We start from the raw sequence: 15,142 nt of genomic DNA, 5'->3' as shown, positions 1-15,142 counted from the left end.
GACCCAGACTACAGCTTCCTCCATCCTGTTTCATCAATCCTCATGTTTTCAATAACTTTCTGTCTACTAGAAAATTAAAGTCTCTTGTCCAATTCAGGCTTGAAATATAGGTAATACAATCACTTTAAATATATGGTTATCATAAGGCAGGGCTTCTCAAGCTCAGCATTATTGATATCTGGCACAGGATAATTATTGTGAGGGGCTTTTATGTGCACTGTAGGATGTTTAGCAGCATCCCTTGTCAAATAGTACCCCCCTCGCCAGTTGTGACAACCCCAGTTGTAAACCACTGTCAGAGAGCCATACCAGTGAGTAATCGTGCAAGATACTATAACATGAAGAAAAAGCCAAGAGGTGTTGAATATCTTCTACATTGAAGTATGATATAAATAAACCAACCCAATATAATTTGGAAGGACATTAAAGTACATTACACTATACCATGGAAATGTGACATCTTACTGTGATATTCCAAGCCAAGCAGAGAATAAAATATTTTCTGACTTTCAATAGTAACATGGTGCCTTTTGTGTATTCCACAATTTCCCTTAATAAGCATTTCCAGACATCCTGGGATTTATTATTTTCATTTCTTGAGGGCCTTTTATCTACTAATATAAAAAGAAAAAAAATGATATGATAATTTTCTTACTTTCTCATTACTAGGGAAGAGAGATACTTTCCCTCATAGGACATAATTTTTTGGAATTGACTGTTGTCCCTAGAAGCTAATTGGTGACCATTAATTCCTTCTTTGCCTGTCAACAGAAGTGAAAATAGTAGTGGGCATGCTCACCTACTTGATTATAGGGATTATATCAATCAGCATTCCTTTCCTAGGGTTCATCATAATTTCTTCAGATAATTATGTATTGTTTTCTTCTTCTCACCACTTTTTTGCTTTAGCTTTGACTACACACAGATTTATTTAAGATGGTTGAAATCAGTCATGCAATCAGAATTTATCCCCACAGCAGTTGTGCAAAATTCACTGCAGCAGTTGTTTTAAAAATAAGACTTAAAAATATTAAACCACCTTTTTTTTTTTTTTTTTTTTTTTTTTTTTTGTGGTACGCGGGCCTCTCACTGTTGTGGCCTCTCCTGTTGCGGAGCACAGGCTCCGGACGCGCAGGCTCAGCGGCCATGGCTCACGGGCCCAGCCGCTCCGCGGCACGTGGGATCTTCCCGGACCGGGGCACGAACCCGTGTCCCCTGCATCGGCAGGCGGTCTCTCAACCACCGCGCCACCAGGGAAGCCCCTAAACCACCTTTATTTCTTCTGTCTACCTATGCTCTCTTTTGTTTGCCCTTCATAGTCTTCACAGCTCATTAGGTCAGAATCAGTGTGTAGTGGGTGACTGAATGAGTTCTAGAATCGACCATGAGTCTGGGTGCAGCAAGCAGGGCTGCAGACAGTGGAAGCTAGAAAGCGGGGCTTAAGAGACAACCGTAGAAGGTGGCAAGTGAATGGAAAACCTGAGCCCTGACATTAGCTCCATGTTAGTTAACTTTTCCTATGATATTCTTAAGTGATTCTATTTTAAAAACAAGTATTGAATGAATATAATATTTTCATTGTTTATGTTACCTGGGAGGTTTATCAAGATAATGGGAAGTGATGAAATATAAATTTCATAATGTCTTTGTTAGTACCTCACAATTAATATTTTTAAATAAGAAAAAACTAAATTATATATGATGATATTAAATTTGCTGATTGAATATGTGCCACATATCATTGAACCAAGGGAATATTAGAGAGTCTTTCTTAGTATCTTGACTAAGCATGCTCCTGAGTCTATTAGTCAAAAATAAATTTGGTGGTGTACATATTTTTTTATGAATGGTGTTAAAGCAAAGGATAGTAGAGGTTAGCCAAAGTTTATCTCATGATAAATGAATATGGCATTAGCCTGAAACATGAAACTTTTTTTTTTAGACCATTTTCTCAGTCCTCTGGGAGACCAGAGGAGAAGATGAGTCGTCAGCCAGTGGCTTGGTTTTTCAAAATATAAATCATTGATCAGTAGTAAAATTCTCCTCCTCTATGGATAATTGGAGGTGACTGAACTGATTTATAAAAATGTGTCTCTTGATTCCTACTATCTCATAAAACTGCCCCTCTTGTACTGCCCCCGTATCATTAAGTAGCACTGCCCTTCATGTGTTTGCTCAAGTGCATAATTGGGGATCCCCCTGAACTCCTAGATTTTCATTTACATTCCATATCAAATCCATCAGTAAATTTTGTTAGTTCTACCTACCAAATAGGTACTTAAAGGAAAAAATCCTACCATTTCCAGCAGCAGCACTAATGTATCATCACCATTTGGTGTACTGCTTCAATACCCTCCTTACTCGCCTTCTGCCTCCACACTACTCCGTCCTCCTAGACGTGAACACCAAGGTGCCAGAGTGATACTTTTGGCATATAAATGCTACCAGAAGCTCTCTCTACAAGTCTCCAGTGCATCCTCATCAGGTTTAGAATAAAACCCAAGTCTTTTCCATGTTCTACAAGGCCGTGCCTGAATTGGCCCATGACTATCTCTGAACTCATTGCCGCTCTTTCCTTTTGTCAAGATAGCTATAATGATCTGTGCCTTCCCTCAAACATGCCAAGTGCACCCCCATTTCATGGCCTTTGCACCTTCCTCTGCCTGCCATAATCTTCCTCCAGGAATTCCCATGGCTGGTTCCCTCCTTTCACAGAGATCTGTTTCAAAGATCTTAAAAGCAAACTTTCCTGACATTCCTCTAAAATAGCACCTGCGCTAGCTGCTTTGTTTTCTTTTTCTTTTTAAATAAATTTTTATTTACTTTTGGCTGCATTGGGTCTTCGTTGCTGCATGCGGGCTTTCTCTAGTTGCTGTGAGCAGGGGCTACCCTTCGTTGCGGTGCGCGGGCTTCTCACTGCAGTGGCTTCTCTTGTTGTGGAGCATGGGCTCTAGGGGTGCGGGCTTCAGTAGTTGTGGCACATGGGCTCAGTAGTTGTGGCGCACGGGCTTAGTTGCTCCGTGGTATGTGGGATCTTCCCGGACCAGGGCTCGAACCCATTTGCCCTGCATTGGCAGGCGGATTCTTAACCACTGCGCCACCAGGGAAGTCCCAGCTGCTATATGTTCTACAGTACTTAGAACTACCTGATATTATGTTATGCATATATTCATTTACATGTATAGTTTCCATCTCCCTCTCTGGAATGCAAGCTCCATGAGAGCAGGAGTTGTGTCTGTCTCGTTCACTGTTATACCCTCTAGTAGCTAGAAAAATTCCTGGCAAAGAGAAGATGTTTTAAAAATATTTGTTGAAATGAATGAATAACATATTTTTAAATTTGCATTATAAGCTACACTTATCAAACTATATGAATAAAATATTAAGTATCAAAGCTAGTCAAATTAATTTTTGATTTTCCTGAATACTTGCATTTTGATAGATTATATTAAGAGTTACATCCTTGGGAGTATTTGCTTTATCACTTTGACCTGACTCCTAGATCAAGGTTATCATGTATATGGTGTTAGTTTGTTCATAAACCGCTTTCCCTGCACTCTCTGCTCAGTTGATTTGCCACTCCTTCCTCTTTGAGGCTTCTGAGGCTCCATGGCTGCATTGGGAGTTACCAAAATTGTATGCAACAGAAAGGAGAAATTTTGCCAATCCCAATGCATTAGAGATAAGTGAAAAGTTAAGCACCTTTCTTCCCCCAAATGGCTTCACCAGGTATACACTCATACTTTCTCCCATCCATTCGTTTTTTTTTCTCCCAAGGAACATGAGGTTTTGTCTACTTGCTATATATCTCATGAGTACTATGCTCCACTATTAAGAACTAATGCTAAAACATTCCAGACCAAAGAAAGCAGAACTGAAATCCCATTTTGAGTCATTGAAGCTCTATGAGTAATTCACATTTCGTTGACTTGCTAGGACAGTAAGCAGTTGGTTGTCAAGTCTTATAAGTTAAAAAAAAGTACATGCAGACAGCAAAACAAACCGAAAATCTCCATTGTAAAATGGCGCGTGTCGGTGGGATTGCCACAGAGCGTGTTTTATTGTCAGCTGAATAAATCTGTGAGTATTGTTTTGTGACCAGATTTAGCTGGTAGATTTAAATAGGGTCATAAAGAAATTACCTCTGAGTGTAGCACTCATCACAATGAATCATATATGCGTTCTCATCTCATACATCCTTATGTATAACTCCATGCCTTACTGGTCATTTTGTTTGTAATATAGTACTTATTATTTGCAGGTACTTCATAAAGACTCTTGAAATTGACTCGTGGAGTTATATTTTAATTATGTATCTAGGTTGTAAGCTCTGTGAGGGTTAAAAGCTGTGTTTTCTTTACCTTTGTTTGAGTCCTTTACAATCCCAGTACCTTGCTTGCATATCTAAAAGTCTTCAAAATGCTTTTGTTGAATTGTGTTTTTGAAGGATGGACCAGTTCTCCTGCTGTGGAAACTAATGTAGGAAATATTAATGATTCTTAAATTCAGAATTTAAATGCCTTTTGAACCCTTATCTAAATATCCAGTTCATTATTTTACAAACAATATTTTTTTTTCTTCTCAGGCTACAAAGAATGCTAAATTCTATTGTCCCAAACTTCGATGGATATCATTAGAACAGATGTATTTTCCATCTAATATATCCAGGCATTTAGTCTTTTATCCTATTTAATCCTCACACCAAGCCATAAGGGGAAAATGTCACATTTTTTTATATAAGGAGACTGAGAGTCATAGAGTTTAAATAACTTCTCCAACTTGCCAAACTAACCAGGTCTAACTTCTAACAGTCAGAATTTATTAGACCCATGTCCCCCTGAAAACTGTGTGTATTATCTTTCTTACCTTACCATAATGCGTCTAAGAAACAAAGCAGAGAAGGCACTACTTAAAATACATTTTGAAAAGTATTTATGATTTTGAAAGACCAGATTTTGTGGTAGGACAATTTTAAGTATCCAAGAAATATTAATTATTCTCAAGAGTATTTGAGGGACTAAAATTAAACTTTAGAGGGATGTCAAAACAAAGGTACACTCATCCTAAATATCTCATATTTCTCTTCTCTTTAAGAACATTAGAAAAATTCGAGAATACTGGCCTCATTGCCCTGGTCTCTTGTCACTTTTGCTTTGGAAAATTGGATCCTCTTTTTCACTATTCCATAACCCAAGTGTACATGGCATGGGGAAAAAAAAGAGAGACTTCATCTCTTCATAATTATTTAGGGAACGTTAACATAGGAATTATTCCTATACACAGCTTTGTGTATACCGCCTTCCAGATGTTTCTCTAACTAGCAGCTGGTAAGCAAAACAAACGTCCTTTAACTTGTTCCTTCTACTCTGAAGAACGGTTTTGTCGATTGGGACATATTAATAACTCTGTAAAAGATTTTTATTTTAAAATAGAAATAAAGATTTTTAATTTCAAAATAAAAACACTTTAAAAATAACTGTTATCTTTAATGTTGTCAATGGGATATTCTGAAGAATAAAATGAGAGCTTGAAAATACTTTTGTTGGTGGATTCATAGAAATATTTCAATGCATAGGTAGCCAGAGAAACATCTCTACTATAATTGTTGTGTATTTTTTTGTAGACAAAATGTGATTAGGATTTAAAATCAGCCTGTGCTTCATGTCACTACTGTCAGACTTGCTTTATTTTTTCAATGATTTCAACTTAGTGAGTTTGTGTGTGTGTGTGTGTGTGTGTGTGTCAGTAAATGAGAAACAGAGAGAGAGAGAGAGAGAGAGAGAGAGAGAGAGAGAGAGAGAGAGAGAGAGAGAGAAGGAAAGAAAGGGGCCCAAAAGGCAAGATGTTTTCTTGACAATAAAATGTTAGTTGGTCTGGTCATGGTCTAATGCTTATTACTTTGCTTTTTATTGTAACTAATTTGTTTGAGTTCCTTCCAGTCGTACTTTTGCCCATGCAGAAAATGAAGAGGGCTTTGTGTTTGTGTGTTCATTTTGTTTGGTCATTACCATTCCTGCATTGGTTTGCCAGCTCTGTCTTCTGTCAATTCGATTCAACTCATATTTGTTAATAAACACCATAAAGTGTCAGAAACATTCAAATAATGGATAATTCAGCACATGTCTTTTCTTTGTGGCAGCACAATTGTTCGCCCTCAAATGACTGTGGAGCTATATCTTAGCTTTAATGGTCACCCCATTTCACAGTCATGTGTCAAATCTGTAGTCAGCTCTTGTGTTCTCTGATAGTTTCAGTTCACTTTTATCAAAGACAGGTGAATCATACAAGAAACATGCCTCAACAATATCCCTCTAGAGCATAATATCAGAACTTAGAGATGACAGATTGCACAGTATGAATGCTCTGCTGTAGGTTATAGTCATTTATTTGCATGTTTTTGCTCTCCTAACAGATTGCTCACACCTTGAGGGGAATCATTGCACAGGGCTAGTAGTTGCTTGACAGAACTGAGAGGCAAAGATCTAGCAAGGACTCTAGCTTGAATTTGCTCTGTTACCTTTGGCAAACCAGTTGTGCTTTTTACACCTCGGATCTTTGACCTCTAACACAAGGGAGTTGAATTATAGATTTGTCTGGGAATATTCCCAGGACCGGGGTTGCTGGGTCATATGGTAACTCTATTTTTAGTTTTCTTAGGAACCTCCATACTGTGTTCCACAGTGGCTATACCAACTTACATTCCCACCAAGAGTGTAGGAGGGTTCCCTTTTCACCACACCGTCTCCAGCATTTGTTATTTGTAGACTTTTTAATGATGGCCATTCTGACTGGTGTGAAGTGGTGTCTCATTGTAGTTTTGATTTGCATTTCTCAAATTATTAAAAAGATACATGCACCCCTATGTTCATAGCAGCACTGTTCACAGTAGCCAAAACATGGAAACAACCTATATGCCCACTGACAGATGAATGGATAAAGAAGATGTGGTACATATATACAATTGAATACTACTCAGCCATAAAAAGAATGAAATAATGCCATTTGCAGCAACATGGATGCAACTAGAGATTATCATACTAAGTGAAGTAAGTCAGAAAGAGAAAGGCAAATACCATATGATATCACTTATATGAGGAATCTAAAATATGACATAAATGAACCTATGTACAAAGCAGAAACAGACTCATAGACAGAGAACAGACCTGTGGTTGCCAAGGGGGAGTGGGGAGGGAGAGGGGTGGACTGGGAGTTTGGGGATGGTAGATGCAAACTATTACATTTAGAATGGATAAACAACAAGGTCCTACTGTAAAGCAGGGGAACTATGCTCCATATCCTGTAATAAACCATAATGGAATAGAATATTAAAAAAAAGAGTATGTATATAACTGAGTCACTTTGTACATTAGAGACTGGCACAACATTGTAAATCAAGTATACTTCCATTAAAAAAAGAAAACAATGTAAAAAAAAGTAAAAAATTAAATAAATAAAATAAGGGAGTTGAATCAGCCCAGAATTTTTCACTATTGCCATTATTTTTTAACTTCTGATTACTGTAAGATGTAAAGGCAGAAACCAAAGATATTCCAAAGCCACTATCACAATACCTAGCACATTATAGTGTCCAATGTACATCAGTTGAGTTGAATTGGATTTGGGGGGTTAAAATCTTGGGCGGAATACTGATGTATAAGTAAAAGCAGAGCTACTTATATCAAGAGAGGAGTAGGCAGTACAACAAGGTATGGAGTCAAGGCTCTTGGTCCACCCCTTATCTGTATCTGCATTTCACCTGCCCAGAGGGGCACTGTGGAAACCATAGGGCTTTAGGGAACACAATTTAAAAATCAAAGAACTTAATAAGCTTATAATTTTTTCTGGCTTGAACACTCTGATTCCTCTGTTAACTTGGAGTTGTCCCATGAGGATAATATGGAAAGATCTTAAGGATGTAACATTATGCCATGGGGTGGGTGGTGTGTTGGGGTGGAGAACCACACATTTTATATTTCTGAACAAATGTCCTATCTATGGATTTTATTATCTTTCTCTACGGATATTTTCTTTTATTATAAATTAGTGTGGGATATGTTTGAACAGGGAACATTTTTCTCAGCTGCTTTCTATAACTGTTGAATTGTCTTCTTGTGACTCTACAATCACAAGCTTTTATAAACGGAGTGAATTTACTGAAGAAACAGGTTATTTTGATGAAGTTACCTGAAATCATTTGATAACTAGAGCCTAGGAAATGTGGCTCATTGACCTATTAATGCTGAACTGCTCTGCCAACATTTAGTGACTAACCTACTTATTTAGCTATTAGGAGAATAAAAATCTGTTAAGATCACTTTAGGCAAGACATACAAGTATTTGAGGTTAATCAAAGTGATGTCAAATCTTTGAGAAGAATTTCAAAGTGACTTATCTCATCTCATTATCCCAACTTTCCTTTCCCCTTCCTTCCCATCCCTGTGTTAAATATTAATGAAGATGAATGAATAATGCATTCAATTAGTTATGAACAAAAGCTACTGATACTGTGTGAGGTTGGTCTTCCAAACCAGGACTCTTAAAACTCATTCCTGTTTTTTGGAGCTGGGATGCATCATCCGTTTGCACTGTGTTTTCTGTTAAGGAGAGAGAGGTGAGCTGCCGAAGCGGATTGAATTCTTGAATCCTCTGGTGATGAGGATTTGTGGCCAACCCCGGGCGCTGCTGTCTAGATCAGCCTTCTGGTTATCAACCAAACTGGCATGTCCTCCTGGCAAAGAAGGAAGCCCTCAAAGCAAAATCATTTACTTTTTCAATCAGTTTCAGCAACCCTTAATCGATCATTTCTGTACTTCTCACAGAGTGGAAGTTGCAGTGACAGATTTCACAGGGACCTGGGCATTTCAGTCAGAGAGGGTGAGGAGGGAGTCTTTAATGAAGTATCGCTGACTATTTGTCTAAAGTCCAGATAGTGTAGTAAGCTAGGAATGAAGTATGCAATGGGAAACCTATCTTCAAGATGCTTAATAACCAACTCTTAGATCTGTACACTGATCATTGATAAATTGATAAGTGCACAGAGCAGTAATGTGTAGAAGCTAAAAATCAAGAACAGTATATCATGCAAATTAGCAATAAGTACTATAAAATGTCATGGATAATAGTAATAAGGGGTTCTGACTAAATGAAAAGTATTACTTAAAATATAACTTGGTGACTACTTTTATGCATGTTTGAATATGCAGCTTGTATTTGTAGTAATGTTATGCCACATTGCTGCCTCATTTATAGGAGATGTATGTGAGAAATACTTAATCTAATTACTAAATTATGGGTTTTGAGGCAATGTGATCCAGGGTAGGGAAACTAGGAATGGGATTAAGAAGAAAGAGGCAATATTATGCCCCCCCCAAAAATCATTGAAATGTACGATACAGATATCATGTGTATCTTTAATTAACACAGAGAAAATGTAGGGTACCCTTTAAAAAGGAAAGCAACGTGAAAATTGAAAATATTTGGTGAAGTACAATCATACGTTCTTACGGACTGACCAATCCTCATTCTGTACTTCAACAGTCTCATGTGACTGCCAATTTGGTAGTGTTATATTTGACTCATGTATAATCTAATAGCGTTCCAGCTCGCCTGAAGGTACTAACTGCAATATGTAAGTCATTACTTGGTCGAATGCTTTGACACACTACTCAGAGAATGAAAACTACTTGGGAAAATAAACTGTGTTCTATCCTTCAGCTTATGCAGCATAACTATAAGTCTGTATTATTATTGTTTTTCAGCCCCTCTGACTGATAAACCACCCAAGCTTTTGTATCCTGTGGAAAGTAAACTGACAATTCAGGAGACCCAGCTGGGTGAGTAATTCCTTAATTCTAGTTAATACACTTTTCTCATTACATTCTGACTGTTAATAAGCCTAGATTGTAACCTGGTGTAATACTCTGAGCTAAGCCCATGTTTATTTAAAGGGAGCAAAATTAGAAAATACCAGCAAATATGGCGTATTCCATCCCCCTGGTGCGTGCATTAGGACCAAGCTGGACATATGGATATAAAAACTCATGTGTTATTTAGATGGTTGTTGAAAACTTAGATGGACTGAAGGGTTTGCTGATGGTATTATTTTGTCATTTTATAAGGCTTGAATTGTTGGGGTTTTTAAATTTATTTTACTTATTTATTTATTTTTGGCTGCGTTGGATCTTTGTTGCTGTGCGCGGGCTTTCTCTAGTTGCGGCTAGCAGGGGCTACTCTTCGTTGCAGTGTGCGGGCCTCTCATTGCAGTGGCTTCTGTTGTTGCAGAGCACGGGCTCTAGGTGCGCGGGCTTCAGTAGTTGTGGTACGTGGGCTCAGTAGTTGTGGCGCATGGACTTAGTTGCTCCTCAGCATGTGGGATCTTCCCCCACCGGGGCTTGAACCCGTGTCCCCTGCATTGGCAGGTGGATTCTTAACCACTGCGCCACTGGGGAAGCCCTTGAATTGGTTTTAAAACAGGCATTGTGGAACTGTTTGACTTATAATACCCACTAATATGTTAAAATACAATTTTTGAAAATTGGAGGAAAGGGTAGAGATTCATTAAAGTAAATGACACTGTTACAGTTAAAAATCATTTTTATCCAGCCAAATATAATGGACATTGTGATAGTTAAGTTATGGATAATATATTCATAAAATGTGAGTGAGTGGCTTTTGGTTAAAGGACTGAAACATAAGAATATGTACAGAATATGCCTTGGTAAAAATATCTAGTCCACAAATAAGAATTTTAACATATTTATCTTAGAGTTAAGTCTAGAATTTCTTAGTCTGATTTATCTATTTATATTCAGTTATACCAAATTATGGGAAATGTCCCCTCTTGTTTATAAATATATATAGCACATTCAGTTATATTTTTTATTTGAAATATGGTAGGCATGTATGTATATATCACAAACTTTAGCAGAAAATTAGTTGTTTTTAGTGGTTTGATATAAAAGGTTATCAAAAGTATAATTTAAACCATATATTCATGTTTGTTAAGGAATTTTTTCTTACATTAACCATTTGAAAGTAGAAATGCATTTAATGAATACAACTAAAAAAAATTCATAGTCCATCCCTTATGTTATCAATGTTGTTATTGTTACTGGGGAGAGAGTTTAAATGAAAATTGTAATTGTGTCTTCAAAATGAAGATTACAGATCTGATAATCTTTACTAATAGCACATCCAAAGTTATAGTGCAAAAAGATAAGATGATGGTTTTAGAGACTATAAAATTATTGTAGTCAACAGATTTCCAGCTTTGGAAATATTCACTCACTTTGAGGCATGAACATATGTAATTTTTATACAAGTCAGGGTATTAATGTTGCTTTGATGATAAACCTAAGGCTTTGGATTAATTCCATATACATGCAAGTAGTTTTATAATTGTCATTCTTTTGAGATGGGAGAGTACAAGCAGCATTAAAGCCATGCTGTATATGAAACAAACGTATTAAAATTGTATCGCGCTCTTTGCTCACGCTATGGTATATTGAGGTATATTAGATGTTATTGCTATTTTGAAAAGAAATTTTGAAATATAAATTTTCATAAGCGGCCATTCTCATACAGATCTTTCAATAACTCCTACGAAGATATATTTCTAAGAAGTTATGCAAAACTGTAAATATCTTGGACCAAGAGGGAGTGGTTTATTGTACCAGTTATCTGTAATGAGCGTAGCCAAAATGATATTAATTGTATCTCTTTACTTGAAAAAATGATTCAAAGAATTTTACGACAGTTGGTTGCCCATTGGGTTTCCTTATATTGTCCCTGAATTTGGAATAAATCAAATTGTTCTCTGTCTTCTAAAATGTTTTACAAAATGGAATAAATAATTTGTAAAGCTTTCTTTTTTTCAAAAATTACTTTTTCTTGAACAAAAATTATAAAAACAAATCAAATTGAAAATATGAAAATTTCATATGCAAATTGGAAGGTTTGGCTGTATATTTGAAGAAAGATGGGCATGTCTTGATAACAATCAAAATGCTCCAGAAAATACTCTAATTAACTCCTTTATTGTCATTGCCGAAAGGAACACCTTTCAGTTTAAACATCAAGTAAACCATAGACATCAACCTGGGACTTGTATTGTTTTAACAACTTTTGTTTTATTTTCTAACTCTACTTCTCAGTGTGATACATCATTTACTAGTTTGAGAAATTTAACCTTAATCCATGAATTTTTGAGCAACAGTTGATTTGAAATAACTACCTTGTAGTGTTGCTACTTTAATAGTATTGGGGTAGGTGAACAGCTGTTCACAAAGGATAAGTGAAAATAGGAAATAATGTTAAGGACCAAAAAAAAAGGAAAGACTCGAGATGCCTAAAATATGTTTGTTTTCTACAATATGTACTTTGATTTTTCACCTCCTTTGGGATTTAATTTTTGTCCTTTCCAGATTTGAAAAAACTATTAATTTCAACAGGCTCAAAATGTGTTGTCAAATCCTAAGGAAGGGAACTGAGTGAAGAGTCATGGACAGGGGAGTAAGGAGGGTGGCCAGGACCAGTGATAGGGCACCTGTAAGTGGTGCCTACTCTCGTGAGATGGTGAAAATCTCCAACAGAGTTTCATTGATCAAGAGCTTGGGGGTCTGACTCAACCTTGGAAACTACTATGTGAGTTAATTATAAGAACAATCATTAGAAAATACATAAAGCTGAGTTAATACATGGCTGGTGACCTAACATGAACATCTTGGCTAAGTTAAACACATATCCATTCACCTGTCCTTGGTAACTAAATCCATCAAATCTCCAGTTTGTGTATGAATATATAAAACATATTAATAATGTCTTAGATAAAATCATGAAGTGCATAGATTTGTCTTCATCTCCAAATTCTCCTTTCTCTGCCATTCGCTAGCCATGCCTATCTTTCCCTTTCCACATCCCTTTGTGTCTTCCTTTTCTTCCAATTCTTTCATCTTCTCAAAACTGGAAAGATTCTGATAGTGATAATTTAAACTGTTTTCAGTATAGAAAGCAAAAGGCACCAAAAATCGAAGTACTTAGGAAAAAAAAATATAATAGTAACTAAATTCATATAAACCATGTAAATTGGTGGTTTTGAATTTCAGTCAATATGGGGTTATAGCCTAGTATTTCCATTTTAAGTGGCATCTATATGTTATTTCTAAATGTGAAAAAAACACAACTCTGTCCCTTTTAAATAATTTTCAGGCATCGGCAAATATGTGGACAGAACTTTTTTGGGCAAAAGGCCCAGAAATCACACTGTGTAATTCTGAAGGTCAATCCAGGGGGTGAACCTGACTTAGTCTTTTCAGGTGGTTGTAGTCAAGGGAATCAAAAGACAGACACCAACATCTTGCTGAACTTGAGCCCTGAGGATGTCAATCAGACATATGGCCTTCTTATGGCCAGGAGCCCATTTTCAGAAACTTCTAGTACAGAGGATGTTATATTCATCATTACCAGACTTTCAAAGAGTAGAAATTCATTCCACCCTTGTCCGAGTAAGACATATGATACTTTACAACATAGAATTTACTGAAAATTATCATTAATTACTCATTTAGATATGGGTATTTATTTAAATTTTGCTTTTTGCTTTAAAAATAATTTTATAGGTTAGTTTTACAGGTTAATTACAGGTAGACCTTTGGGGGAAATACAGAAGAGAATCTTGTTTCTTATACTTTATGTTGTAGAAACATTCTGCTCCTGTTAAATATTCTGAGAAAATACCCCTTTAATGGCTGCATGACATCCATGTGAATGTCCTAAAATTTCACGTATATTGCTGGAAATTTGGATTTTTCCAAATTTCATTATCATAAATAATGATGCAGTTGTCTTTAATCATATACTTTCCCTTGACCTATTTCAACAGGACAGATTGCTAAAAGGAAGATTACTGGGTAAAAGGAAATAATTTCATCAAAGTTTCTTGCTACATAGTTTCAGAATTCTCATCAGAGTAATACAGACTCTCACTAGAAGTATGTAGTGAGTTTAATAACTTTTAATTTTGTTGATACAATGCATAAAATGATACATCTTTGTAACATAGAGCTCTTGAAGGAAAACTCACTTTGCTTGGGTATGAGAATCACTTCTTCCTTCCCCCTCTTAGCTCCTTCTCTTCATTCATTGAATATGAGTGTAGCCTCTCTTTTTCAGGATTATCCACATTTGGAGGGTTTCGAATAAATCTAGTCCATATTGTTGAAGAAATATAGAAACCTAATCAAATGTCTACAGTCTCTATCCATTTTTTTCTCTTGCTTATCCTAATGCTCAACTGAAAACTTCCTCTAGAACCTGCGTTTCTTAATATAAGTACACAGTAATTTTGTGATGTGCTCTGGGCATAGGGAATGTCAATAAATACTAATTGACAATAAGGTATACATGTCGCAAAGGACACACATCTCCAAATTTTCTATAAGAAGAAAGTAATGAGACTGAACTGAAGAAGCTGCTCAACAGTGCTTTTGTTTTTCTTTAATATCCACTTTCTTTTGTTAAATTTGTTAAAAAGAAAACACAGGTATCTGACTGAGTTACAAGGATTCACCAGATGTTAACATCTCAGGGAAAGTGGTTGATGACAATATTGAAACCTCAAATTTTTAAACATCTGTCCTCGTAAAGGACACACTACACATGTAACTTTATCCAACTTAACTACAGCCTACTTAAAATAAAATGTCACACTAGAACTTAACTAACACATCTTGCCCTGTTACACCATATTGTAGTTTGCAGAATTTTAAGTTTCAAGCAGACTGAGGGAAAAATGTCTATATAATAGATCCTGATTGATAATTTAATAGGAAAACTTTTTGCCATGAAAATTTTATGTTTAATTTACTGTGTTGCTAAAGTAATTAGTTATGGAAATATATTCTACTTCAATCCTTTATATGTTCTGGAACTGTATATATACATACATATATACATATAGTGCATGGAATGTGTTGTATTACAAATATGCTAGTTGAGTTTTTAATCCAAGGAAAGTATATAGGGAATTATTTTATGGAGTGAAAAATAGCCCTCTAACATTTACTATCTCTTTCTATATTTTCATAGCTGTTATTTTCTTGAAACAGAACACATCCTTTCTGAATAGTTACTTAATTAGGAGGCC

The 15,142-nt window shown here is 36.1% G+C and overlaps 1 protein-coding gene across 2 annotated transcripts in view; it reads left to right on the top strand.

Moving 5' to 3' along the window:
- The window catches only part of IL1RAPL1 (interleukin 1 receptor accessory protein like 1), a 1,372,082-nt gene that overhangs the window by 1,061,199 nt on the left and 295,741 nt on the right, over nt 1-15,142 (top strand). For both annotated transcript variants that reach the window (XM_067024255.1, XM_067024256.1), the window contains one exon: nt 9,759-9,833. In XM_067024255.1, coding sequence (XP_066880356.1) covers nt 9,759-9,833 — 75 coding nt within the window. The remainder of the gene's footprint in view (nt 1-9,758; nt 9,834-15,142) is intronic.

Source organism: Kogia breviceps, chromosome X (assembly GCF_026419965.1).
Source record: "Kogia breviceps isolate mKogBre1 chromosome X, mKogBre1 haplotype 1, whole genome shotgun sequence".
Classification (NCBI taxonomy): Eukaryota; Metazoa; Chordata; class Mammalia; order Artiodactyla; family Physeteridae; genus Kogia; species Kogia breviceps.
Note: the sequence above shows the minus strand (reverse complement) of the source record. Positions and strands in the feature narration are given on the sequence as shown.